At 45.0% G+C, this 25,903-nt stretch overlaps 2 protein-coding genes across 2 annotated transcripts in view; both read right to left on the minus strand.

The window, feature by feature from the left end:
- Positions 1 to 1,577: 1,577 nt before the first annotated feature.
- Positions 1,578 to 16,365, minus strand: ARPC1A (actin related protein 2/3 complex subunit 1A). The gene is made up of 10 exons (XM_034436569.2): positions 16,059 to 16,365; positions 12,655 to 12,743; positions 10,380 to 10,484; positions 8,518 to 8,740; positions 7,666 to 7,773; positions 6,862 to 7,074; positions 5,420 to 5,495; positions 5,093 to 5,286; positions 3,361 to 3,451; positions 1,578 to 2,023 (listed from the first exon to the last, which is right to left on the minus strand). Exons 2-10 carry the CDS (start codon positions 12,716 to 12,718, stop codon positions 1,985 to 1,987), a joined length of 1,113 nt encoding a protein of 370 aa, XP_034292460.1. The 5' UTR covers positions 12,719 to 12,743; positions 16,059 to 16,365; the 3' UTR covers positions 1,578 to 1,984.
- Positions 16,366 to 18,824: 2,459 nt separating this feature from the next.
- MYH16 (myosin heavy chain 16) overlaps positions 18,825 to 25,903 on the minus strand; it is a 44,620-nt gene continuing 37,541 nt past the window's right edge. The window contains exons 38-44 of the mRNA XM_034436570.3: positions 24,857 to 25,049; positions 24,009 to 24,212; positions 22,537 to 22,662; positions 21,919 to 22,089; positions 21,517 to 21,717; positions 20,424 to 20,651; positions 18,825 to 19,216 (exon numbers count right to left, since the gene is read on the minus strand). Coding sequence (XP_034292461.1) covers positions 20,448 to 20,651; positions 21,517 to 21,717; positions 21,919 to 22,089; positions 22,537 to 22,662; positions 24,009 to 24,212; positions 24,857 to 25,049 — 1,099 coding nt within the window. The 3' untranslated portion in view covers positions 18,825 to 19,216; positions 20,424 to 20,447. The remainder of the gene's footprint in view (positions 19,217 to 20,423; positions 20,652 to 21,516; positions 21,718 to 21,918; positions 22,090 to 22,536; positions 22,663 to 24,008; positions 24,213 to 24,856; positions 25,050 to 25,903) is intronic.

Raw genomic sequence — 25,903 nt, forward strand, 5'->3', positions numbered from 1 at the left:
CGAACCGGCTGAATCCCATCACTGCCTCCCTCCCTCCCTGACTTTTAACTAGATTCCTTCCTTCCTTCCTTCCTTCCTTCCTCCCTCCCTCCCTCCCTCCCTCCCTCCCTTCAGTGATGGGATTGGCAAAGTTGGGCAAACGGGCCATTTCCAGCCTCGGGGGGGGGATGGGGAAGGCTGTTTTCACCCTCCCCAGGCTTCTAGAAAGGCTCTGGAGCCTGGGGAGAGCGAAAAATGGACCTATTGGGCCCACCGTGCCATCGCGTGCCAAAAGCAGGGATAGCATGAGGGGAGGCGGGGCACATACAATTATGGATGTGGGCACACGTGTGTCCCCTCCCCTGCTTTTGGCACGCGATGGCAAAAAGGTTCGCCATCACTGCCCTCTACCATTTCAGACAAATTTGTCCAATCTCTTCTTGAAAACCTCCAGTGATGAAGCACTGGTAAGTCATCAAATGGGGGCAAGGCTCACTCAACAAATGTCTCACTTAACGACAGAAAGTTTGGGGCTCAATTGCGGTCGTAAGCAGGGGTGGGTTCTACTTACCTTTACTACCGGTTCGCAGTGGGGCCACGCCCGCGCTTCGCTCTTCTGCACATGTGCAGAAGCGTTTTGGTGACGGTGGGATTGGTGGACGGAGCCTCCTGCCAGTTTTACTACCGGTTCTATAGAACCGGTGCGAACCGGGGGCAACCCACGACTGGTCGTAAGTCGAGGACCAGCTGTACTTTTGAGTTTTTCTATGCTGTGGGTGGGGTCAGCTTTGATGGTATCCAGCCACCGTGTTATAATACTATTATATTACTATTATTATTGTCATTGTACGTGTATACACAGTATACCCATACAACGAAATTCACTTAACACCCAAAGACCAGGTCCAACACACATGACAATCCCCAAACACCCCCTCACCCACCACAAATTCCCCACCCCTAATCCACCCAAACATCCACACAACAGACCAAGTCATGCTGTCCAACAGCTCACGGATGGTGGCCCTTTAGTTCATTGTTGAGTGCAATTATAGCTCTGGGATAAAAACTATTCAGAAAACATGTGGTCCGAGTTTGAATTGTTCCGTATCTTCTGCCGGAAGGCAACAGTCCAAAAAGATTGTGAGCAGGATGGGAAGAGTCTCTGAGAATGTTATGCAACTTTCTCAAACGGCGAGATTCGAAGATGTCGTCCAGGGCTGGTAGCTGGAGTCCGATGATATGCTGGGCAGTTTTAATGATTCTCTGTAGAGCTTTTCTGTCCGCTACAGAGCTGCTCCCGTACCATGCAAGAATGTCGTATGTCAGGACACTCTCAATGGCGCTGCGATAGTAGGACAGGAGGAGATGCTGAGATAGATTTATCTTCCTGAGCATTCTCAGGAAGTACAGCCCCTTCTGTGCCTTCTTCACAAGCATGTTAGCATTCACAATCCATGAGAGGTCCTCCGAGATATAAATGCCCAGAAATTTAAAACTACCAACCCTCTCCTAGTAACCCTTCCAAATTTAAATGTTTTCTCCCGTGAATTTCCTCCGTCTGACATGGCCAAAATAACCGAGACGTAGCAAGATGCTTTTTTTTTTAAATGTTTATTTTTATTTTCTAGCAGACAAGCTGAACATCGAACTCCCCCTTTTTAAGTTAGTGTTTCATACTTCCTTGCAATCAACCATTTTAAGGAGCAGCTTTGGTAAAGAAAGGGAATGAAAACCAACCAAGGAAAATTAAAAAACAACAACAACGATGAACCCACAAACCCAAATATATACCACGATCACAGCTGATTGGCAGATCAATATATATATCACCAAAGGGAAGGGAGGGGGAGGGATAGGGAAATGGGGGGAGGGGGGAATATTTCACCGTCGTCGTTTTTTTCAGTGCCTTTTTTTTTAAAAAAAAAAGAAAGTGATCCATCTTCACCCTGTCTTTTCAAGTCTGTGCAGGCTTCAGAGCAGGCTGCCTTGCCAGAGAACCGTTCTACATTATCCGTAGACCCTGAATGGAGGACTCCAATGTCTAGACGACGATGGGGGGGGGGGGGGGGGGGGAAGAAATAAGGAAGCTGGTTATTCACCGTGACAAAAGAAGCCATCTACAACTCTACGGAAATCTACAGTAGTGGCCAAAATTGTGGAAACCTTTTGGGAAAAGTGTATTTTTGAGGTTTGATGGCTAATAACACCACTTTTGGGGGGGGGGAGTTTCAAGAGGATCCTAATTCCACTGCTGGGATGGTTTGTCTGAACCGGTAGTAAAAAATGCTTTAAAAAAAAAAAATTAAAAAAAAACACCACTTCCCACAATCTTGTGTCGCTCAGCTGATCGTCGGAACTTTTTTTTTTTTTTTTAAACTTTTTAGGCATTTTTTTACTACTGGTTCGGGCGAATAAAAAAAGAAAAAAAAAAGAGGCTCCAACGATCACAGCTGTGCCACGCGATCGTCGGAACCTTTTTAAAAAAAACTTTATAAAAGCATTTTTTACTACCTAATTCGCCCGAGCCGGTAGTAAAAAAAAAATGCTTTAAAAAAGTTTATAAAAAGGTTCCCACGATCACCCGTCACAGCTGATCACCCCCCACCCCGGTGCTGTTCTACTTACCTTCCCAAGCCTCCTTTTGGTGCGTGTGCGCAGCTCATGTTTAATGTGCACTGCGCATGTGCGCGCACATGTTTGGTGCGCGGCGCACATGCGTGGCCAGTAAACCGGTAGTAAAGTGGTTCAGATTTCACCACTGCCCCACACCCATCTCTGACAAATGGCAGTCCAATCTCCCATTGAAAGCTTCCAGGGATGAAGCTCCCACAACCTCTGAAGGCAACTTCTACTCCATCGGTTAATTGTTTTCACCGTCATAAAATGTCTCCTTATTTCCAAGTTGAATCTCTCCTTGTTCAGTTTCCATCCATTATTCCTTGTCTGGCCTTCGGGTGCCTTGGAAAATAGCTTGACCCCCTTCCTCCTCTCTGTGGCAGCCCCTCAGATACTGGAAGATGGCTATCCTGTCTCCCCTGGTCCTTCTCTTCACTAGACTAGCCATGCCCAGTTCCTGCAACTGTTCATCCTATGTTTTAGTCTCCAGTCCCTTCATCATCCTGGTTGCTCTTGTACACAAGTCGAGTCAACCAACAGTCAGCGCTGAATTGGAGCTAGGTAAATGGAGTTCAAGAGGGATTGGAATTAGCTCATTTGTGGGAGCGTACAGATTCTAGACTAATTCCTCTCTTGACTCCACCCTCTCTCCTTCTCCTTCTCCTACAACTACAGAGTTAACAGAGGAGCTGGCAAATGTTACATCAACCGTAGGGTTGGCTGGCATAATCCATCAAGGATAAGCTGGGCAGTCAAACATACCTTGAAGTCCCAGATGGTCATTGCTCCGTCAATACCAGTGGTGCAAAACTTGCGACAATCTTGCTTGTCCACTTCATAAATAGACACTTGACTGCAAGAAGAAGAGAGGGAGGAGGAGAATGGACTCTGCATTAGACTCCGAAGAAATTGTAGACCTGTTTTAATTTTGTTTTTAACTATGCTTTGATTCACGCTTTGGTACTGTTTTATTATGCGTTTTGTAAACCGCCCAGTTCACTTAGGGGAAATGGAAAGTGTAGAGATTTGGTGAATGACTAGGTAAACAGATCCTGATGACTATATGAAGAAGTTGCAGGAGGCAATCTAGTTTGGGAGAATATGAAGCCTTCTCAGGAGGAACTACACAGGTCAACTGTTCGATATTCCAAATCAGGTCTTTCATGGAAAAATATTTCAGTAGCTAGCAATTGATCTTCTAGCTCAGGGGTCTCCAAACTTGGCAGCTTTTAAGACTTGTTGGACTTCAACTCCCAGAATTCCCCAGCCAGCATGAATTGTGGGAGTTGAAGCCCACAAATCTTAAAAGTTGGCATGTTTGGAGACCCCTGTTCCAACTGTTGCAGCTTCAAATCAATTTCAGAAGCCAGAAGGAGTGAGTTTATGTACCTCCATCAGAATTCTCCCCTTCTTCTTCGCCTTATCTCCCTGTTGGGCACAAGGTATCAAGAATGACACCATGGGCTACTCCAGGGAAGTTTCTTTATTATTGCTTGTCTACATAGGAGCCTTGGTGGCGCAGTGGTTAGAATGCAGTATTGCAGGCTGACTCTGCATTCCCACTGCCAGGAGTTCGATCCTGACCGGCTCAAGGTGGACTCAGCCTTTCATCCTTCTGAGGTTGGTAAAACGAGGACCCAGATTGTTGGGGACAATAGGCTGACTCTGTAAACTGTTTAGAGAGGGCTATAAAGCACTGTAAAGTGGTGCATAAGTCTAAGTGCTATTGCTATTAAGAATGGTTAGAATACAATATTGCAGGCTAATTTTGCCCATTTGTCAAGAGTTCAATCCTGACCGGCTCAAGGTTGACTCAGAATTCCACCCTTCCAAGGTCATTAAAACGAGGACCCAGATTGTTGGGGACAATAGGCTGACTGTAAACTGTTTATAGAGAGGGCTGTAGAGCACTGTGAAGCGGTAGAAACCAAAGATAAAGTAATCACAATCTTACTATGGTTGGCAGAAAGCCCAGAAGCAATTTGCAGAGAATCCAGACACGAAGGAGAGTGAACTAAAGTTGTTCCCTACAAATTGCTTCAGTCGGCGTTCCTCCTTAAATAGGCTAAGGGAGTGGCCAATTAGCCCCAAGCCTTACTCTCGAGACCTCCTCCTGAGGAGCCACTCCTGCCTTTTGGCAGCTCTGTGCACCCGTGCATCAAGAAGAGGCTCCTCCTCTTCATCCTCTTCACTTAAGGGAGCTTCTGGAGGTTCTGAAGGCCCTGGCTGAATCCCCGCCTCTGGCACCACATCTTCTCCAGCCTCCTCATAGTCTGACTTGAGTGCCAGCTGCACAGGCTGCTGGCGCAGCACCAGACCAGCCTCCTCGTTGTCAGAATCAGCTACAGGCTGCACAGGCTGCTGACGGGCCACAACAGTGACTACAGAAGGCCGTGTGCATGTGCAGAGGTGGCGTGCGCGAGCACTCACATTTGCGAACCGGCAGGGAAGGAAAGTGAATCCCCACTTCTGTATATGCCCTATGGTCACTCACGTAATGCTGTTCTGATGCAGCGTCTCCAGTGTAGCGTGGCGGTCTTCCGTAGTGGCTCTCTTGTCCATGTTGCGGAAACGCTCCATGGCCGAAACGTTGCGTTGAATGCTCTGCTTAGGAATGTCAAGCTTCGAGACAAAGTTGAGGGCTCCACGGTCGTCACAGTTGAAAAGCATCGGGCAGCAATCGTGGCCCTGGAAGGAAACAGCGCATCCCACGCTTTGGAATCGGCGTTCCTCGAGCCTGACCGCTTGGAAGACGCAGGGACTTCAACTCCCAGAATTCCCCAGCTCTCAAGAGCTTCCCACACTAAGCAAAGACACTTACAGCAGCCACCACGCTGTTCTCCGAGACGAAGGATACGCTCAGCAAGGGGAGAAACTCGGTTTTCAGCTGAGAGAGCCTAAAACACAAGGCAGATGGTCAAGAACGTAGCATCGCACCGAAACCTTTTCCATTCTTTGCACTGTGTAAAACGATCACCTTGTCCATTAGGGCAATTCCAAACTACGAAGCCAATAGACCCCACATCTCAATTCCTGAGCCCTGGTGGCGCACTGGTTAAAGTGCAGGATTGCGGGCAAACTCTGCCCACAGCCTGGAGTTCGATCCCGACGGGGTTCAAGGTAGCCTTCCCTCCTTCCGAGGTTGGAAAAATGAGGACTGAGATTGTTGGGGGCAATATCCTAACATTGTAAATAACCCAGAGAGTGCTGTAAAGCACTACGGGGCCATACAGTATATATATGGAGTCAAAAAGAGGGCTGTGAAAATATCTACAGACCCCTCGCATCCTGGACATAAACTGTTTTAACTCCTACCCTCAAAACGACGCTATAGAGCACCGCACACCAGAACAACTAGACACAAGGACAGTTTTTCCCTGAATGCCATCACTCTGCTTAACAACTAATTCCCACAACACTGTCAAATAATTTACTAAGACTGTATTACTATCCTTCTTCTCTTCCTTACTAGTACCTATCTCTTCACACTTATGACTATAACCATGTTGCTTGTATCTTTCAATTTATATTGTTTTTGTTTCCTAGTACCATTTGAAAGCTTATTAGTAATCTTGACTATCACTGTTGTATCTTTTTATTCTCGATGAATGTATTTTATTCTCCTTACGTACACTGAGAGCATATGCACCAAAGACAAATTCCTTGTGTGTCCAATCATACTTGGCCAATAAAGAATCCAATCCTGACTTTGAAGATGGCCAGCTTTGCAGAGATGGCGAAGACTTCAGCATATTTAAAAGATCGCTCACAAGAGACTTATGAATGGGAGTGGAAAAAGTGGATAGATTATGTGCAGAATAAATATCAAACTAGTAAATATCAGATAGCTTTTAACTGAAAGTATTATATAAAGATAGAATATTTAAATTTTGTGAAGATGTGAAAAATATGCAGGGGGTGGAGGGGTCCAAGTTTTATAACAAGGGGATTTTGATTTGGATTATATTCTGTGGAAGTCCGGGGGGGAGGGGCGGGTTAGGAGGGGTTAGGGAGGGTTGGGAGGGGGAAATTGGGGGAAAAAATGTAATTGTAAAACTTTTTCAATTAAAAAAAAAAAAAGAATCCAATCCTATCCTCCTAAATGATTGCTATTGTCTGCAGTGTAAGCTCAATGCCTGAGGCTAAATGTATTCCTTTTTTTAGAATTGGGGGACCCTCTTCATGGGCAGGCAAAACAACTGGACCCCCGCACTGGATGGCATTCAGAGCTGCATTCCCCTGACCCCGGCCGCAGCTACTTACATCATGTTTTTCGAGGCGTCTGCAACGGATACGGTGCTATCATGGCTGACCCAGGCGAGACGGTTCCCGCTGGCAGAAAAACTGACGCTGTGGACCCAACCGCCACTGCCGGTGCCTCCGAATTCAGCCATCAGCTGCCCAAAGGGCATTTTGGAGCCCCAAGGCGTGCTGGCTGGCTTCTCGTCTACTTCCTTAATGTAGGCTGAAAACACCCTGCGGGAGGCGAAAGTTAGTACTTGAGGGGAAATGTTATGGAACTACCAGAGAAAGGTAGCTGCCTTGACTTACGACCACTTTTAAGCCCACTTCACGGTTGTGAAGTGAGCTCTGTCCCATTTTAAGACTTTTCTTGCCACAGTGCCATCTGATAAAAGTCTCAGTTGCAAAAACGTTGATGTTAAATATTAAAACAGCAGTCAAGCAGACATTAATAAGTTAAAAAGAAACCCACAAAAATAATAATAAAAAAAAAATAGCTATCTGAAATAAAATAGGACTGAAGCAGGGGTGAAATTTAAAAAATTCCCCTACCGGTTCTGTGGGTGCTGGCTGGGGGATTCTGGAAGTTGAAGTCCACCCATCTTCAAGCTACCAAGCTTGAGAAACACTGCACTAGTTAATTTTCCTCACTGTCAGGAAATTTCTCCTTAGTTCCAGGTTGCTTCTCTCCTTGATGAGTTTCCACCCGTCGCTTCTTGTCCTGCCCTCAGGTGCTTTGGAGAATAGCTTGACCCCCGCCTCTTCTTTGGGGCAGCCCCTCAAATACTGGAATAACCATTTCATAAAAGCTACGAGCATTCTCACCTGCATTTAAAATCACAGGATCCGGCTGCCAGCAAGACGTTATTGGGGTGCCAATCTAGGCTAAGGACGGTGGAACGAATGGGCTTCTTGATATGCTTGCTCACCCACCTAGGAAACAGGAAAAGGACCTCTCGCATCACTCTCCTTAAGCTACGGTGCTGAATATGCACTAAAGATGCTATTCGAATCCCTGTTGGCTGCAAAATGAGTCTGAACACTACAACTGAAAGGTGAAGTTTTCCCCTGCTCTGTCTTGTCCGACTCTAGGGGCCGGTGGTCATCTCCATTTCTTAGCCGAGGGAGCCAGCATTGTCCAAAGACGCTTTTGTGGCCATGTGGCCAGCATGACTATACGCCAAAGTGCATGGAACGCTGCTACCTTCCCACAGAAGTGGTACCTATTCATCTACTCGCGTTTTCAGGCTTTCAAACTGCTAAGTGGGCAGGAGCTGAGGCGAGTGACGGGAGCTCACCCCATTGCACGGCGCTGGGTCTCGAACCCGGGTTCTCCAGCTGACAAGCTCAGCCTCTTAACTGCCCTCATTATTTCAATTGTTACTTGCTAATTGCTAAAACCAAGGAACCTTAGCTTAGCGTTTTGAAACCTTCTATTTCAACGTTAGCACCATTCTTTAGCCCATCACGAAGATACTTTGGGAACAGCTGGCTAATCTTTCTGGGAACGTAGCAACAAACTCTGGGATGGGTTCATTTTCTTTCAAGTCACGTAAAAGAGGAGAAAGAGCGAGAGGCCGACAGCTCGGCAGTGAATTCACCGCCGGGAACCCGATTTTCCAGTTTATTACCAGGCCAGAGAAAGGAGGGTCGCAAGAGATGACCCCGTTCACTCACCAGTCGTTTTCAGACTCAAAGTAGCAGACGGAGATGAGCCGAGCGCCACTTCCAACCGCAAATTTGTTCTCCAAAGGGGACCATTTCACAAAAGTGGCTGCTCGGTTGATCCGGAGGATGACCAAAGTCGGCTTCCAAACACCGTCCTTCTGACTCCAGACGTAAGCGTTGCGGTCAGCCCCGCAGGTCACAATGCGGTCGCTCTTGGGGGCCCAGTCGATGCCTGGAATTGAGAGAACGGGCTGTTTTCAAAGGTCAACGTGAAAGGAATGTAATGGCAACGGGCTCAGCTTCTGAAGGCCACAGTTCTGAAATCACTGCTGTGGTTTCTCAGGAAGCTCAAACTGCCCAAGGAGCTGCTGATCCAGTTCTACAGAGGAATTATTGAGTCTGTCATCTGCACCTCCATAACTGTCTGGTTTGGTTCTGCAACCCAACAAGACAGACACAGACTTCAGAGGATCATTAGAATTGCAGAAAAAACAGTAACTACCAACCTGCCTTCCATGGAGGACCTGTGTACTGCACGAGTCAAAAAGAGGGCTGGGAAAATATTTACAGACCCCTCGCATCCTGGACATAAACTGTTTCAACTCCTACCCTCAAAACGACGCTATAGAGCACTGCACACCAGAACAACTAGACACAAGGACAGTTTTTTCCCAAACGCCATCACTCTTCTAAACAAATAATTCCCTCAACACTGTCAAACTAGTTACTAAGTCTGCACTACTATTAATCTTCTCATCGTTCCCACCACCCATCTCCTCCCACTTATGACTGCATGACTGTAACTTTGTTGCTGGTATCCTTACGATTTATATTGATATTGTTTCCTGATTGCTTATTTGTTCCCTATGACTATCATTAAGTGTTGTACCTTATGATTCTTGATGAACGTATCTTTTCTTTTATATACACTGAGAGTGTATGCACCAAGACAAATTCCTTGTGTGTCCAATCACGCTTGGCCAATAAAAAATTCAATTCTATTCTATTCTATTCTATTCTATTCTATTCTATTCTATTCTATTCTATTCTATTCTATTCTATTCTATTCTATTCTATTCTTATTCCTACTCCTACTCCTACTCTACTCTACCTTGACAAGTTTCAGTTGTGTGGACTTCAACCCCCAGAATTGCCCCCAGCCAGCTTGCCACAGGTAACCAAGGAAACAAGATTCCTATGGCTCTTCATTCATCGGGTGGAACGCCAAGGAAAAAGGAACGGGGGATGCAAAATCTTCAAAACAAAACAAACTGAGGCTGTCGTTTATGAGTGAATTCATCCATTCTGTCGATCTCTTTTCCCAGAGAAGACTGAAACGTCCCTCTGCTTCTCCTTGGTCATGTTTACAAGTCTTCCACGTTTTCTTTCTCAGCCTCCGAGATTTGTCTTACATCAAGTGTGCTATGCGTTTACACACCTCCTCTTTAACTCCTAAAGTGGCTTAATCAGGAATTCGGAAGAACAAACTTTGCAAGAAAAAGACAAAGGTTTCTCATGAAATGGGCCATAAATGTTGGATTAGTTATATGCGGATGATATATATCCCCCCAGCAATGGATACGTTTTCCAATGGAAAAATTGGATGGGGATTTATTATTATTATTATTGTTATTGTTATTGTTATTGTTATTATTATTATTATTATTATTATTATTATTATTATTATTATTATACTTGGTTTTGAAGTGTGCAGGGACAAGGCACCCCAGGATGAATTCCTTCCAAAGGAAGGGAGTGCTTAAAAGAGGCATTTTACTCTCGCAGGAAATCAGAGGTTGTCTCTGCAGAACTGTGCAGGATTTTTTTTCTCTCCACAAGGCAGAAGCTGCCTGAGCCGATGCTGCTCTTACCGGTAATGTGTCCATTGTGTTCCTTCAGTTCATGAGCTTTCATCCACTGGTTCCCATTCTTCTTATAAATGTGAACTTCGTGGTTATTCGGGCTAATGGCAATCTCTGCCAAGAGAACCATTGGATTTGCGTTAACAAAAACAGAGAAAAAGAAAAAGAGAAAGAGAGGGAGAGAGGGAGAGAGAGAGAAAGAGAAAGAGAGGGAGAGAGAGGGAGAGAGAGAGAGAGAGAGAAAGAGAAAGAGAGGGAGAGAGAGAGAGGGAGGGAGGGAGAGAAAGAGAAAGAAAGAGAGAGAGAGAAAAAAAAGAGGGAGAGAGAGAAAGGGAAAGAGAGAGAGAAAAAGAAAGGGAGGGAGAGAAAGAGTGAGGGGGAGAGAGACAGAAAGAGAGAGAGAGAAAAAGAGAGGGAGAGAGAGAAAGGGAAAGAGAAAGAGAGAGAAAAAGAAAGAGAGGGAGGGAGGGAGGGACAGAGAGGTTTAGAAAACATTATTCATTGAATCTCATCCTTTTCTTAGCAGTAATTTTTCCCAAGCCGAGAGACTCAATCTCATGTGCATAAGGCACACGGAGGTGAATATAAAACAAAGAGAAAACACAACGGTAAGAAGCCAAAGATGTTAAACAGAAGCTGACGCTAAAGTTCAATTCAACAGATGATGTCTTGGTGAAAAGAACTGCCACAAGGGAAAAACTGGATTACACTGACAAATAAAACTGGAGCAGTGAAAAATTAATAGCTGTGAAAGGTAGAAGGGGGAGGCTTCCACCTTTTGCACACTTTTTGGACCTGTCTTTACATCAGAAGCGTGCAACAAAGTCCGCAAGGAGTCTCCAGACGAAAGCAGCAGAGTGCGACGAGGTTAAACAGCCTTCTGTTGTTCCCCTCCTTCACACCTTCCCAATTCTGTTTTGCAAACCGTCCCTCACAAAAAAGCTTAAACGGAACCTCAGTTCCTTGGTGCTGTCTGAGCTTGGTGGCCTTCTTGCAAACATTTCATTACCAAAGTGGGGTAAGTAACATCATCAGTGCTGTGCACTGATGATGTTACCTAGTTTGGTAATGAAACGCCTGCAAGAAACCTCCCAAGCTCACAGCACCAAGGACGTCACAGTTCACCTCTACAAATATTCTCTCCTACCTAGAACAGGGGTGTCACAACTCGATTTCATTGAGGGCCGCATCAGGGTTGTGTTTGACCTCAGGGGGAGGGGGGGCGGATGGGCATAGCGGGGTGGGCGTGACCAGGGTGGGTGTGGCCATCTTATGTCACTCGTGTCAGGGGGTGCCTGAGGTGGCCCGGGGGGGGGGGCTCGGGGGGGATCCTCCTGCAGCCCTCTGCCAGAGAAAATGGAGCCCGGGAGGGCCGCATGCAGCTCGGTTTTCACTGGCAGAGGCACTTATTTCCAGGATGGCCCCGTGTTAGGAAATGATAATTACCTAACTTGTTGGGTTGACAATATATACTGCTCAAAAAAAATAAAGGGAACACAAGCAGAAGACATCCAAGATCTGAATGAATGAACTAGCCTTATTAAATACTTTGTTCTTTACATACACTGCTCAAACAACTAAAGGGAACACAAAACTACTGTATGTAACGAACAAAGTATTTAATAAGGCTATTTCATTCATTCAGATCTCGGATGTCTTCTGCTTGCGTTCCCTTTATTTTTTTGAGCAGTGTATAAACCCCTCAATATAGCTTTAAGACTTGTATTGCTGTATTGCATCATACTGTGTCCTGATTGGTTAGCTCTGTCCTTAAGAGGGATCTAGAATCTAGTTTCTCTTTGCTGACCATTATTGCTCTTTACTGCTCTTTGCTGCGTTTGCTACTGTTTGGCAACTGTTTATTGTTTATGACTACGACGACTGGTAAGAAGACTTTGTTATTGGAATATCCCTGGACTATTGTTTTACTATCTACTGCTTTATCTGTGTATGAACTGGACTGTTTATTGGACTGTGCCTTATTACTATTCCTAAAAATTAAACACAACTCAGTGTATCTCTGTGTTGGCTGTGGTTATTTGCAACTGCTCTCAATCGCTTTCGTGCGCACACCCTTGCTACTCAAGGGTTGCTCTGCGAATTCCTGAACACCCCGCAGGCCACATCTAAGCACCCTGCAGGTCGGATCTGGCCCCCAGGCCTTGAGTTTGACACCTCTGACCTAGAACTTTAGTTACTAGCAGCTCTGGGTTTTCAGCAGAGTATCAAATAAATATTGAATGAAATCACAGTTTAAAAAGCAAACCGTCACGACGACACTCACGCGTTCGATCTCGGTTCCAGGCATGGCAGGTGATTGGCTCAAGTAAGAACTGGTGTAGGGACATTCTGGCAGAAGGATCTTAAAAGGATCTGGACAAAGATAAGCCAACAATCAGCCGGTTGTTTACATGTCAACCCATAAACGTAATGGAGGAGAGGCGCTGCAACCATAAAATGTATTCCAGTGGCTTGTTTAAATTTGGATTGAGAAAGAAAGGAGCCTTCCCAAGATCACAATCACAAAAGCAAAGAAAGAGAACTGGCTGCCACAACCCCAAGCAGTCCATGGAGGTGATGCACAGCTGGAAATGTAAGCAAACTGAATCATCTTAACATATACATCGAATCAGTGACTCTTATACGCTGGAATGAGCCCATAATCAGATAAAACAGGTAAGTCATCTAATGACTCTCCAAACTGACCCAGCCTATCTGCTTCCCCAGACAGGAAGCTGCACAGACCATGCCCTTTGGATTAGTTCATGGTTCAGAGGATTACCCAACGCTAGAAAATGGATTTTATTTATTTATCTATGCATATTTTTACATTTATTTCCATTTCAATTGCCTTAGGAGTCCCTCAGATCGAAACAGGAGATGCATTTCTATCTGTCTACAGCAGTGGTTCCCAATGCCCCCCAGAGGGGCAAATTGAATTTTAATGGGGGGCAATTTGAACCTTGTTTAAACCAAGTTAATGGCCTTTTAGGCTTCCTCCTAATGAGTAGAGTTCACTTTTTGAGTAAAGTAAGAATTATAATGTCACAGGGGGAGCATCAGGATTTTAGAGATGTTTAGGTGGGGCATGGCCCCCCCAAAAAAGGTTGGGAACCACTGGTCTAGATCGATCTATCTATTTCTATCTTTTAACTCTTTGGCCACCGGTGATAGAGAACACGGTGGCCAGTTGATTTAAAAAAAGTCCACCCTTCTCTTATTTCTACCTCTTATTCTACCTTTTAATCATATCAATATTAGTGTACCCACTTTTATATAATAAAAGCAATAACGAGAAAACAAGGAATACTTGGACAATGACAGACTGCAACCTAATATGTGTATTAATAGAAATATATAAGTTGATTGAATGTAATAAATGTGAATAACTTTACTAGTTTTATTCGTATTAGAATGTATGACACCCAAGTGCCACATTGTTCATAGGTCGATGTTTGTAAAAAAAAATAAAAAACTTTTTTAAAAAAGGTCCACGCTTCTTCCCTAACTCTGTATTTCTCTGCTACACGGTGGAGTAAATTGAAGCGTTCACGCCGATCGTAGAAACCAGCAAATATTTTTGCTAGCCTATTTTCTAGATCAGTGTTTCTCAACCTTGGCAACTTGAAGATGAGTGGACTTCAACTCCCAGAATTCCCCAGCCAGCTGGCTGGGGAATTCTGGGAGTTGAAGTCCACTCATCAAGTTGCCAAGGTTGAGAAACACTGATCTAGATAGAGGAGAAAGGTAAGACTACTACAGGTGTGTCCTTTTCTGGCAGAGCCCTTTTGTTAACAGGATTGTAGGGTTGGTTTATTTACAACATTCAGCTTCCGTGGGCTGGGACCTCTCCTGACAGATGTATTGCCTCTCCTACCATATCATTACAATTAGTAATAATAATTCTTCTTCTTGTGCCATATCTGCCATTGACGCTGGCGATCCTATTTTTATCAACAGCCGCACGAAAAAATGCTGCTGAGTTTTGTCCAAACCGGTGCCTTAGATTTTGAAGCCATTGAGGTTTTTCTTCTGCCTGGACTTCCTTTGCCTTCAATCTTTCTCTGGAGGATTAAGTGAAATATGCCGTATTTTTTCCAGGTGTCCGAAATATTCTAACTTTTGCTTTTTGATGGTTTTGATGGTTTCCCTTGGCTTTTCCCAGCCGGCTTATCACCTCCTTATTTCGGAGGACTTTAAGAATTTAAGGATGGTATATTAATATCCTAGGAATCACGTTTATTCTTTCCTGGATTAATCAACTGGGTGAGACCACTGCAGCTGCCCAAAAAATGATATAGGAATATATAATAAAAATGATGTATCTGGAATGATATAGGATCTCCTGCTTCAGCAGGGGGCTGGACTAGAAGACCTCCAAGCTCCCTTCCAGCTTCTCTTCTTCTTCTTCTTCTTCTCTTGTGCTATATCCCTCATCAGACATTGGCAATCCTATTTTTATCAACAGCCACATGAAAAAGTGCTGCTGAGTTTTGTCCAAAGCGGTCCCTTAGATTTTGAAGCCATGATGTTCTTCTTCTGCCTGGGTCTCCTTTGCCTTCCATCTTTCCTTGGAGGATGAAGTGAAGGATGCCGTATTTTTCCCGGGTGTTGCATCGCAGGTCCAAAATATTCCAACTTTTGCTTTTTTATGGTTTTGATGATTTTTTCCCTTGCCTTTCCCCCAGGCGGCTTATCACAATTAGAATAATACAACACCAACATACATATCGCATTACTAGAGCTTTTCCAATGTATTTTTTTTTTTTTTAATTTGATTTATATGCCGCCCTTCTCCGGAGACTCAGGGCGGCTTACAATGCATTAAGCAATAGCCTTCATACTTTTGTATATTTATGTACAATTTTGTATTATTTAGACACCCATCCTCAATATTTCTCGGGATCTGAAAATCGGGATTGAAGACGCCACTCGGTGATCAAAAGGGGAGAGACAGCGATCCGAAAAGGAAAAACCCCATTTATTTACCATCGCACGGATTTTTTTTTAAAAAAAGGTTCCGCTTTTAGAGAATTTAAGAGAGAAGGCATGCAGGTGGTCCTCGACTTACGACCCCGCAAATTTCCATCGTTCAGTGAGGAATCGGTTCAGGGAGTTTTGCCCTGACTTTTCTCGCCGTATCCCCTTTGAGGAGGGAATCCCTGCAGTCGTTAAAGTGAGCCGCTGCACGTCGTTAAGCGAACCTATCGATTTGGCTCATCAGGGGGGGTCGCCAAGGGGATCATCAGGGAACTCCGGGACGCTGCGACCCGTCATAAATACGAGTCAAATTGTCAAGCCTCCGAATGTAAATGACAAGGGGGGAAATGCTGCCATAAGTGTGACAAACGGTCGTAAAGTGTGACAAACGGTCATAAGTATGAAAAACGGTCATAAGTGTCAAAATTGGTCCCAATTCCCTTTTTTTCAGCGCTGTTGCTAACTTCGGTCACTAAACGAACTGTTGTAAACCGAGGACTGCCTGTAGCTCCCCATCTCCTCATTATTAAAAGCCAAGAACACCGTTTTGGCCCCACCACGTGAAATTATAGCATTTTGAGGGGGGGTTGACATACCTTTACTTTCCCTAAAGGGGTTCGAGCCCCCCCTCCGGTAAGGAGCCCCCCCCCACTTTTGCCCCCTAAAGGCTCCATCGCTTCCCCTCCCCCACCCCCGGCCTTCACTCACCTCCCGGGCCTGAGGGAAGCGGGGCTCGCGGACTCTGGTCAGTCAACGCGGCTCCGCTCCTCGAGAAGCGACCGACGGCAACGACAGGAAGGCGCGGTCGCCAAGCAGGGCCCGGCTCTGGGACAAGAGCCACTGCGCCTGCGCAACCTCCCCCCCTGTGCTATAGTGCGCCTGCGCGGTGGGACCGAAGGCCTCGCCCTCTGACCTCTTCTCCCGCCACGCCCTCCACCCCGCACTGGGCGGGCAGCGCTCTTTGCGCCTGCGCACGGGAGGGCTGCGTTCGGGAAGGGACGGTTCCTCCCTGACTGCGCTTGCGCGAGGAAACAGGTTGGGTTGGGGAGAATAAAAAAAAGAATAAAAAATAAAAAAATAAATAAAAAATAATAAAAATAATAAAATAATAATAAATAATAATAATAAATAAAAAAATAATAAAAAAGGCAAGACGGGGTGATGTAGTGCGCCTGCGCACGAGAGGGCTGCGTTCCGGCAGGGAGGGTTTCTCCCTGACTGCGCTTGCGCAAGGAAACAGGTTGGGTTGGGGAAGGGGAAAAAAAAGGCAAGACGAGGTGATGTAGTGCGCCTGCGCGGGCTGGGAAGGCTTGCAAGGCGTGGGAATGGCAGAGGCGCAACGTGCCTAGAGATTAAATTAAAAACGAGATAAAAGTCTTTGTCAAATAATCTCGGGCATAGGAGCAATATTTGCAGAAGGGGCCGGGTTGTTTCTCCCCGCGCGGATAAATGCATGGGTGCAGCAGGGCGAGAGACAATTTTTGCACAATGCAGATTTTTGTTGTTTTTCCCAACAGTTTTTCCTGCTGTTTGCAATTTTGGGGAAGGGGCCACAAGCTGAAATGCAGCCCACTCGCTTGTTCCCGAAGAAAGGATCCGCCTGAGCATGAGAAACTGCCATCCCGTGCAAGCTTTCCTTTGGAAATAAAGGATCTCGCCCAGAAAAATAATTCCACTTTCTTCTTTGTAGAACATAAATGATATTTAACCAATCGATGCATTTCGATGCAGTCTGTTTAATAGAACCTCTCCTAGTGCTTAAAGCAATAGATAACAGCATATTGTGATTTCTCCCAATATTTAAGATTCTTCCATAACTCTTTTAAGGCACCATAGGCAATTTTCAAACATTTTTTTTTATTTCTTCAAAAATACATGAAGCCAAAATGATCTGCATAGTTTTCTTCCTGCATAATCTTAATGTGTGCTTTGTGCATCTGCACCAACTGGGTTCATCCCATATAGTTTACTTATTTATTAAGCAAAGCATAATTGACTCCAGCAGGAACCAGGAATTCGAAAATGAAACGAATTCATACAACGTGCTAAAGGAAAAACCAAAAAAACATCCCATTTGGTTTAATGGTTGTGTAAACCTATCCATAAACAAGTGTGCGTTGTATAGTGTTGGGACCGAGCCTTACCGGAGGCCTGGATATTTAGGTACAAAAATGCTAATTTTAATGCTGTGGATTGTTCTGTCGGCTGAATTTGGGCTATGTATGTTTTTTAAAAAGTTAAATTTTGCAACTGGGTCAGTTAAAAATTGCACAAGCTTTATCATTCCGAAGGTATTTTGCTGCTGGGGAAAAGTGAGTGGTTGGGTCTCAAAACCCTCCATCCCAACCCCCCCCATGTGTTCTCCCTAGCTGCACAGTCCTCAACTTACAATTTACAATTGGGACAGGAGCTTCTGTCGCTGAGTGAGGCTGTTATTAAGTGAGCCACAATCTCTTCCTGCGGTTGTTAAGCAAACTGCCCAAGGAGCTGCTGATCCAGTTCTACAGAGGAATTATTGAGTCTGTCATCTGCACCTCTATAACTGTCTGGTTTGGCTGTGCAACCCAACAAGACAGACACAGACTTCGGAGGATCATTAGAACGGCAGAAAAAACAATGGCTACCAACCTGCCTTCCATGGAGGACCTGCATACTGCACGAGTCAAAAAGAGGGCTGTGGAAATATCTACAGACCCCTCGCATCCTGGACATAAATTGTTTCAACTCCTACCCTCAAAACAACGCTATAGAGCACTGCACCCCAGAACAACGAGACACAAGGACAGTTTTTCCCTGAATGTCGTCACTCTGCTAAACAAATAATTCCCTCAACATTGTCAAACTATTCACTAAGTCTGCATTACTATTAATCTCATCGTTCCCATCACCCATCTCCTTCCACTTAGGACTGTATGACTGTAACTTTGTTGCTTGTATCCTTACAATTTATATTGATATTGTTTCCTGATTGCTTATTTGTACCCTATGACTATCATTAAGTGTTGTACCTTATGATTCTTGATGAACGTATCTTTTCTTTTATGTACACGGAGAGCATATGCACCAAAGACAAATTCCTTGTGTGTCCAATCACACTTGGCCAATAACAAATTCTATTCTATTCTATTCTATTCTATTCTATTCTATTCTATTCTATTCTATTCTATTCTATTCTATTCTATTCTATTCTATTCTATTCTATTCTATTCTATTCTATTCGAAATCACACATTTAAGCAAATCTGGTTTGTCCCAATTGACTTAGCTTTTTGGGAAGTCATCTGGGAAAGTCAGAAATAGTGATCACCTGACCCCAGGACATTGCTACCGTCATAAATACATGGTAGTTGCCAAGCGCTCAAATTTCGATCATGTGACCCTGGGGATGCTGCAATGGTCATAAGTGTGAGGACAGGTTGCAAGTCATTTTTAAAGGAAGGGAAGGGATCACAAGAAAGCAAAGGACTCCATCGAATTTCTTTTCCAAAGGATGAAGCTTTATTCAGACTAAACACGAAGATTGCTCCAAGTAGGGTAGCGTTTACAAGAGACAGCCCAAGCTGAACCCTCCTAACGTTTTCCGTCCTTGACATGAAAACGCAAGCAGGCTGCATTCAGAACCGACGCCTTGACTCTGAGAAACTTGTCTACGGTCCATCACCTTGAAGAAAATCAGACGCTTGACGGACAGTTAGCGGATCCCTTTTCTTCCCCCGAAAGGGCCAAGAAGCTCTTCTTCCCTTCCACTCTCCTTCTCCTACTTCCTTGCAAGTGCCTTTATAAAAGTCTTCGGGCTGCTCCAGTTCTCTCTATGGTAGCAAGCAATCTTCCCACGGTGCAGCCGTCTGAGATGCTTAGCCTGTCGGACTAGAAAGGAAAGGCGATTTAGCTGGGGGCAAGCCAGAACAAAGAGGGAGGAAAGCAGCAGAGAAGAAGGCACCAAGGTTGGTGACCAACCAACGGCACAAGACAAAAGCAAACTCAACTGGAAGGTTGGGCTTCAGTCTAGATCAGGGTTCCTGCAAGTAGTATCAATCCCCAAGTGTTGTGACCTAGGCTTCCTGAGCCAGTAAAACACACGAGTTGTCCCAAAAACCTCTTTTATTGCAACAGCTGTGAATTCTGTTCATTCACAGATGAGTCCCCAATAGTTGTAAAGAGTCGTTCGGGATAAGGTTGATAATCACCCACCTTTATCTCCCTTGACACGCTGCCAAAGATCTCATTGGCAAAGCCACACTGAGTCCAGAATCAAACAGAGCTTCAGACTTTAAACTGAACAGGATTAACAAAGTTGCTTCCTGCAAAGGCCCACGTGCCTTTGCTCCTCTTTTAAGTCTTACGGGAGAGGCCAATCATCTCCAGGCCTTACTCCCGAGTCGTCCCTTTTGTTTTAACTGTTCTTGCCTTCTGGCAGCTCTGCGCATGCGCGCACTGGGAACAGGCTCCCCCTGTTCCTCTGCTTCGTTGAGGTCCGACTCTGGAGGCTCCGGAGGCAGCATGTACCTCCCAGATTTTTTACTACCGTTTCTGTGGCCGTGGCTTGGTGGGTATGGTGTGGCTTGGTTGGCATGGCTTGGTGGGTGTGGCAGGGGAAGGATACTGCAAAATCCCCATTCCCTCCCCACTCCAGGGGGAAGGATACTGCAAAATCCCCATTCCCTCCCCACTCCTGGGAGAAGGATATTGCGAAATCTCCATTCCTCCCCACTCCTGGGGGAAGGATATTGCAAAATCTCCATTCCTACCCCACTCTGGGGCCAGCCAGAGGTGGCATTTGCCGGTTCTCCGAACTACTCAAAATTTCCGCTACCGGTTCTCCAGAACCTGTCAGAACCTACTGGATTTCACCCCTGACACTTCCCATCCATTTTCTCCATCCTTCCAACCCTCCTCTTTTCGGTGGCTGTGGTCCCACATAGCTGACTCCCAGCAAAATGTGCTCGCTCTTCATCGGACCTTCAGCTTTGGAGCCCAGGAACCGGGATTTGCGCATGAGTATCCTACAGACACACTTGGTAAGGGAGGGGGGGTTTCCTTCTGGGCCACCGTGGCTAAGTGATGCCATACCTACCGGCTGCAGGGCCAGAAGGGAGTTTTATTCCTCGGCAACCGACTTGGAGCTGCCCGATTTGGAGACCTGGATGATCTCCACGGATGTGAAGGCTTTGCCGGTGGAGAGACGGTGCCTGGTGCGGAGTTTGTTCAGAGCGGATTCCGCCATTCCTGCTCTCTCTTCAGCATCGTCCAGTTCATGCACCGTTTTCCGGTATCTGGCCAAGCTCTGGTTTGCTTGCTCCTCCTGCAATGAAAGGAAGGGTTTATTTTTATTTATGTATTAAACAAATTTATATAGCTACCCAACTCGCCCAATGTAGAGCCATTTTGGTCTAATGGTTAAGGCACCAGGCTAGAAAGCAGGAAATTGGTCACCATCAATCAGAATAGAGGTGGAAGGGACCTTGGAGGTCTTCTAGTCCAACCCCCTGCAGAAGTAGGAAATTGTGTGTGTGTGTGTTTGTATACACAATTATAATATAGTTGTTATACTGGTGGTTATTATTGTTAGTTACAGTTTAGTTGTGTGTGTGTGTATATATAGATATAAACTATATAACTATAACTATAACTATAACTATATATATATATATATATACATATATATATATATATATAATTTATTTATTAGTTCAATTTATATGCCGCCCTTCTCCGGAGACTCAGGGTGGCTTACAATGCGTTAAGCAATAGCCTTCATACTTTTGTATATACCTGCTTAGTAGGGCTTTCGGCCCCCCCAAACGGTGTTCTTTTTTATACAAAGTCAGCTTATTGCCCCCACAATCCGGGTCCTCATTTTACCTACCTCGGAAGGATGGAAGGCTGAGTCAACCTTGAGCCTGGTGAGATTCGAACTCGCAGTAATTGCAGGCAGCTGGTGTTACTTAACAGCACTTTAGTCTGCTGCGCCACCAAGGCTCTTACTACCAAGGTAGTAAAAAAATTTGGATTTCACCACTGGTATAACTATATATAGTTTTATCTAGAACTGTAACTATATAACTATACTATAACTATATATGTATTATAGTTATATAGTTTAGTTCTAGATAAAACTATATATATTGTTAAGGACTACCTGTATGCTTAAAAATGACAGTACGTACAGCCTCCTCAATCTGTCTCTTGTAGATCTTCAGCTTGTTCTGCAGCTTTTCCACCAGTTCCTGCATGCGCTGGTTGGTCTTGTGGTCCTCTTCAGTCTGGAAGACCAGCTCCTTCAGACGCCGCTCGTTCTTGTGCAGTATTTTCACTGTCTCCACGTGGCGCTTTTGTTCGGAGTCCAGTTCGGTGTCCAGTTCCTTAATCTGAAAAGGAGACCGAGGCCAAGGTTGGGAGATCCACCTCAAAGGAGGAAAGGGAAGGCTGTAAGAGTACACAGCAGTAGAAGACCTCCAAGGTCCCCAACAATGCTATGATTCTATGTCCTATGATCCTAGTCAGATGTCACAAAAATGTGGGAAGAATCTGGAAATTGGATGGAGGGTGGGGAGAGGAGAGGTTCTTACCCGAGTCTCCAGCTTCATGATGGTCCTTTTCCCACCTTTCAAAGCCAGTTGCTCAGCTTCTTCCATCTTGACCTGCAGGTCCTTGATGGTGATCTCGTAGTTCTTCTTGATCTTCTCCAAGTGCATGGAATGATCCTGTTCCTGACGCAGTTCTTCAGCCATGCGGGTGGCCTGGAGGGGAATGAAACGAAAGGGAATTAACAACTGGAGGGGGACCGAACTTCACAATACTGTTATAATTTAAATTTTGAATTTTGCAAGGGCCTAGTGAAAGATTTGCAGCCCAGAGGTTGTCTGTCGTTGCTTTGTTGCCTTCAAAGAGACAAGGCAACCAAATTTCTAGCCAACAGTGATAGCTCCCAGGGGCAAAGGACACCTTTGAAAAAGTGTTGTGTTGTTACAAGATGAGTGAAAAATAAATAATAAAATAAAATAATAAAATAAAATAAAATAAAAAATAAAGGAAATAAAACAAAATAATAAAACAATGCAATGCAATGCAATGCAATGCAATGCAATGCAATGCAATGCAATGCAATGCAATACTATAAAAGGGCTCTGTCATTCAAAGGAATACATCACTGAAGCTTTCTTCTGGGTCCAGAACCACAAACTCACATCCGCCACCGCTTTCTTTGCCCTCTCATCCGTCGACCGGAATTCGCTGATGAGTTCCTCGTGTTCGTTGCTTATGCGCGTGAGGTCAGATTCAAACTTGCGTTTGATCACCAGCAAGCTCTGGTTCTGCAGAAGGAAGAGGAGACGTCAACGTAGGACCTGTTAATCCAGGGGAGCATCGAGCTATGGATCACGAACCCTCCTTCAGGATGGCTGGCCACTGGAAGAGGGACCGCGTTTGCCTAGGCAAAGCCAGAAAGCTTTAAACTAAGCTTCATTGCAGGATCCAATGTCCTACATGTTGTATTTCGGTGGTTCCTGGTTGTGTGTAACTTTTAGTTGTTAATTAGAGTGTTGATGGACAGCTATTAAGCCATTGATTATTGTTTCCTTGTGCTGACCCTCGCCTCCTAAAGTACCTGATAAACTGCCAGTAAATCAACTCTTGACTGACAAGATTTGTTCCTCATTATCTCCTCACAAGGCCAAATTGAGCAACTGAGGTGTGGCAAAGTTTGGGAACTTGTATACCTTGTTTCCCCCAAAATAAGACATCCCCTGATAATAAGCCCAATCGGGCTTTTGAGCGCATGGCAATAAGGCCAAGCGCTTATTTCAGGGTTCAAAAAAATATAAGACAGGGTCTTATTTTCGGGGAGACATGGTAATATGTAGATTAAAATATAATGGTTAAAAATGATAGGCTTATTTCTTGCCCAAGATAAGATTTAAATTCCTCTCTTCTCTTCTCCAGATCTAAGTAAGTACCCTTTTCCCAAAGGATTATCGTATTTTTCGGAGTATAAAACGCACCTTAGTTTTTGGGGAGGAAAATAAGAAAAAAGTTGATTGGCAGGTGGATCGGCCTCCCGTAATACCCCCAATCAGCTGTTCCCAGAGGTGAATTTTAGCAACAGGTTCCTTGGTTGTGAGCTCTGTGCCTTGCTTTTTTTTGCTTTTTTTTTTCTGCCTCTGAAACTTCTGAAACTCTGTTTCAGAAAAAACGTTTTCCTGCCTATGAAAGCCTCCAAAAGCTTTTTTTCTGAAAAGCCTCTGAAGCTCTGTTTGGAGGCTTCTTTTCTGAAGCTCTGTTTGGGGGCTTCTTTTCTGAAGCTTCGTTTCTGATGCTTTTTTCAGCCTCTGAAACCTCTATTTGAGAAGCTGGGTGGGGCTACATTCGGAGTATAAGATGCACCCAGATTTTTACCCTCTTTTTTGGGGGGGAAAGGTGCGTCTTATACTCCAAAAAATACGGTATTTAAATCGGTATTTCTCACTGTTGGCAACTATCAGATGTGTGGACTTCAATTTCCAGAATTCCCCAGACAGATTTGCGCAAATCTGAAAGTTGTCCAAGTTGAAAAACACTGGTTTAAATAAAATAAATAAATAAACCCCTGAGCCAATGGTCTATTTTTCATGATCCGTCCCTTCTTCCTCATAGGAGATGGAGACCATAGATGTCGACTCACCTGAACACTGAGTTCGTTGTGCCTTTCGGAGACGTCCACCAATTCTTGCTCGATGAGCTTCCGTGAGCGTTCGCTGCCTTCCAAGCCGGTGCGCACCTCTTCCAACTCCGTCTGGAGAAGGCTGAGTCGGCGTTCTTGAAGATTGTACTGTTCCCTCAGCTCTTCGTGTTGGCGAGCATCTTCGTCCATCTGCATCTGCATGTCCTGGAGGCAGAAAAGTGTCAGAAGCCCATGGTTAGTCTGAGCCGTCAGGGATCAATCCTGATCAACAGGGGCGTGGAGATCTAAGAAATATGTCCAGGATAGAATCTTAAATCTACCTGCTGCCTTGAAACTTCCACCTGTATCTAGGATAGGATAAGAACTTGGGAAGATGTGGGGCTTAAAACCAAGCTCATTATAGCAAGGAAACGGGTAGGTGAAGTTCTCAAGGACTTTATTCTGTAAGGGCCTACTTGTGGACATATACTACACTTTTGCTAATTCATGTCCTACAATAAGCCTTCAGTGAGATTCCTTCTGGGTTGCGGCCTACGTTTTTAGGATAGCTTTACTTTTTTCTGGCTTTGAAGACCTGGCTATACGTTCAACTGGTTCCTTCAAGAAGATAAAGCACATTGGGAACCTTCTCAAGAAGAGCCCGTGAAATGGAGTGGTGAAAGAGTTGGATGAGGAGCAGGTTCTAGTCTACTTTCTAATCCAAGGTGACCTTGGACTAGATGTTCTGTCAGGTCAACCTATCTCACGGGATGGATGTTGGGAGGAAAACAGGAGATGGAGGAGAAGACTCAGAACTTATTGCTTTTCCTCTGTTCTCTTCTGGGCCCCTTTCCTGTAACTTCTTTCACCTTGATCTGTTGCTGGAGTTTCTTCAAGGTCTTGACCAGCTCGCTGTTGTTTTTATTGGCATGGTCCAGCTGGATCTCCATTTCATTCAGGTCTGTCTCCATCTTCTTTTTCAGCCGCAGGGCCTCTGCTCGCCCTTTGGCCTCCAGTTCCAGACTAGACTGCAGAGATTCGATGGCACGCTGGTGGTTCTTCCTAAAGAGGTGAGCAAAAGTCATTGTCAGACTCCAAAAACCAAGAAAGACACACTGAAATTCTTCTAAACATTTTTGTTCCCCACCTATAGACAGAATCTTGCCAAATTAAAGCAAAGTACTTGTATATATTCTGAGAACTTCTAAGGAGGACCTGACTTGACTGTCTTCCTTCCAAGCAAGCTATCTAAACTTCGCTGTCTCTTGGTCCTCTGGGTTGTGGTCCGCCAGCAGGAGATGATTGGCCCTTCCCATAAGGCTTAAAAGAGCAGCAAAGGATCTTCGGCTCTTTGTAGGAAAGCAACATTGCTACATTTGTTTCCAGTCGGCGTCTCTTGTTTCTGAACTTCGTGGGGCTTTGCCAAGAAAGGCCTTTGGCAGGGTGGCAAAGAAGATAAAGGTTTGTGATAAGCCGAAGGACTTTTTCTGAAGGACTTGTTTTGGAATTATTTTGGACTAAGCTGGAAATGAAGTAATTCCCAGCTGTTATAATAAAATAGGTTTGTTTAAGACTGAATTGTGTCTTGTAATGACTAAGTGAGCCTAGGTCACAACACTCTGACTGGAATGCAGCCCCTCCCTCATAATGTGGCGCCAGGTGCAGTGCCCCACAAATTCCATCTCCCCAACCCACATCACCATTATGGCGATAATGGGAATTGTGGCACCAGTTTGGAGGATGTGTAGGTGGGGATGATGGGAGGGGAAATCTCACAATCTACCCTGTTTCCTCGAAAATACGACCTACCAGGGTTGAAATCTACTTACCTACCCTACCAGTTTGGAAGTGCATGCACTGCGCGCGTCACATGTGTGCGCAGACCCTCTGCGCATGTGCAAACCCTTCTGCGGGTT

This window comes from Pantherophis guttatus, chromosome 14, assembly GCF_059756535.1.
Source record: "Pantherophis guttatus breed Tessera chromosome 14, ASM5975653v1, whole genome shotgun sequence".
Taxonomy (NCBI): domain Eukaryota; kingdom Metazoa; phylum Chordata; class Lepidosauria; order Squamata; family Colubridae; genus Pantherophis; species Pantherophis guttatus.

Excerpts from the sequence above, each read along its gene's own strand:
- ARPC1A (XM_034436569.2), bottom strand. The coding sequence starts at position 12,718 with ATGTCCCTACACCAGTTCTTACTTGAGCCAATCACCTGCCATGCCTGG. Across the intron at positions 10,485-12,654 it reads CTGGAACCGAGATCGAACGC|AGATTGCCATTAGCCCGAAT; the intron begins GTGAGTGTCGTC and ends TTCTCTTGGCAG. Across the intron at positions 7,774-8,517 it reads TTTGAGTCTGAAAACGACTG|GTGGGTGAGCAAGCATATCA; the intron begins GTGAGTGAACGG and ends CCTGTTTCCTAG.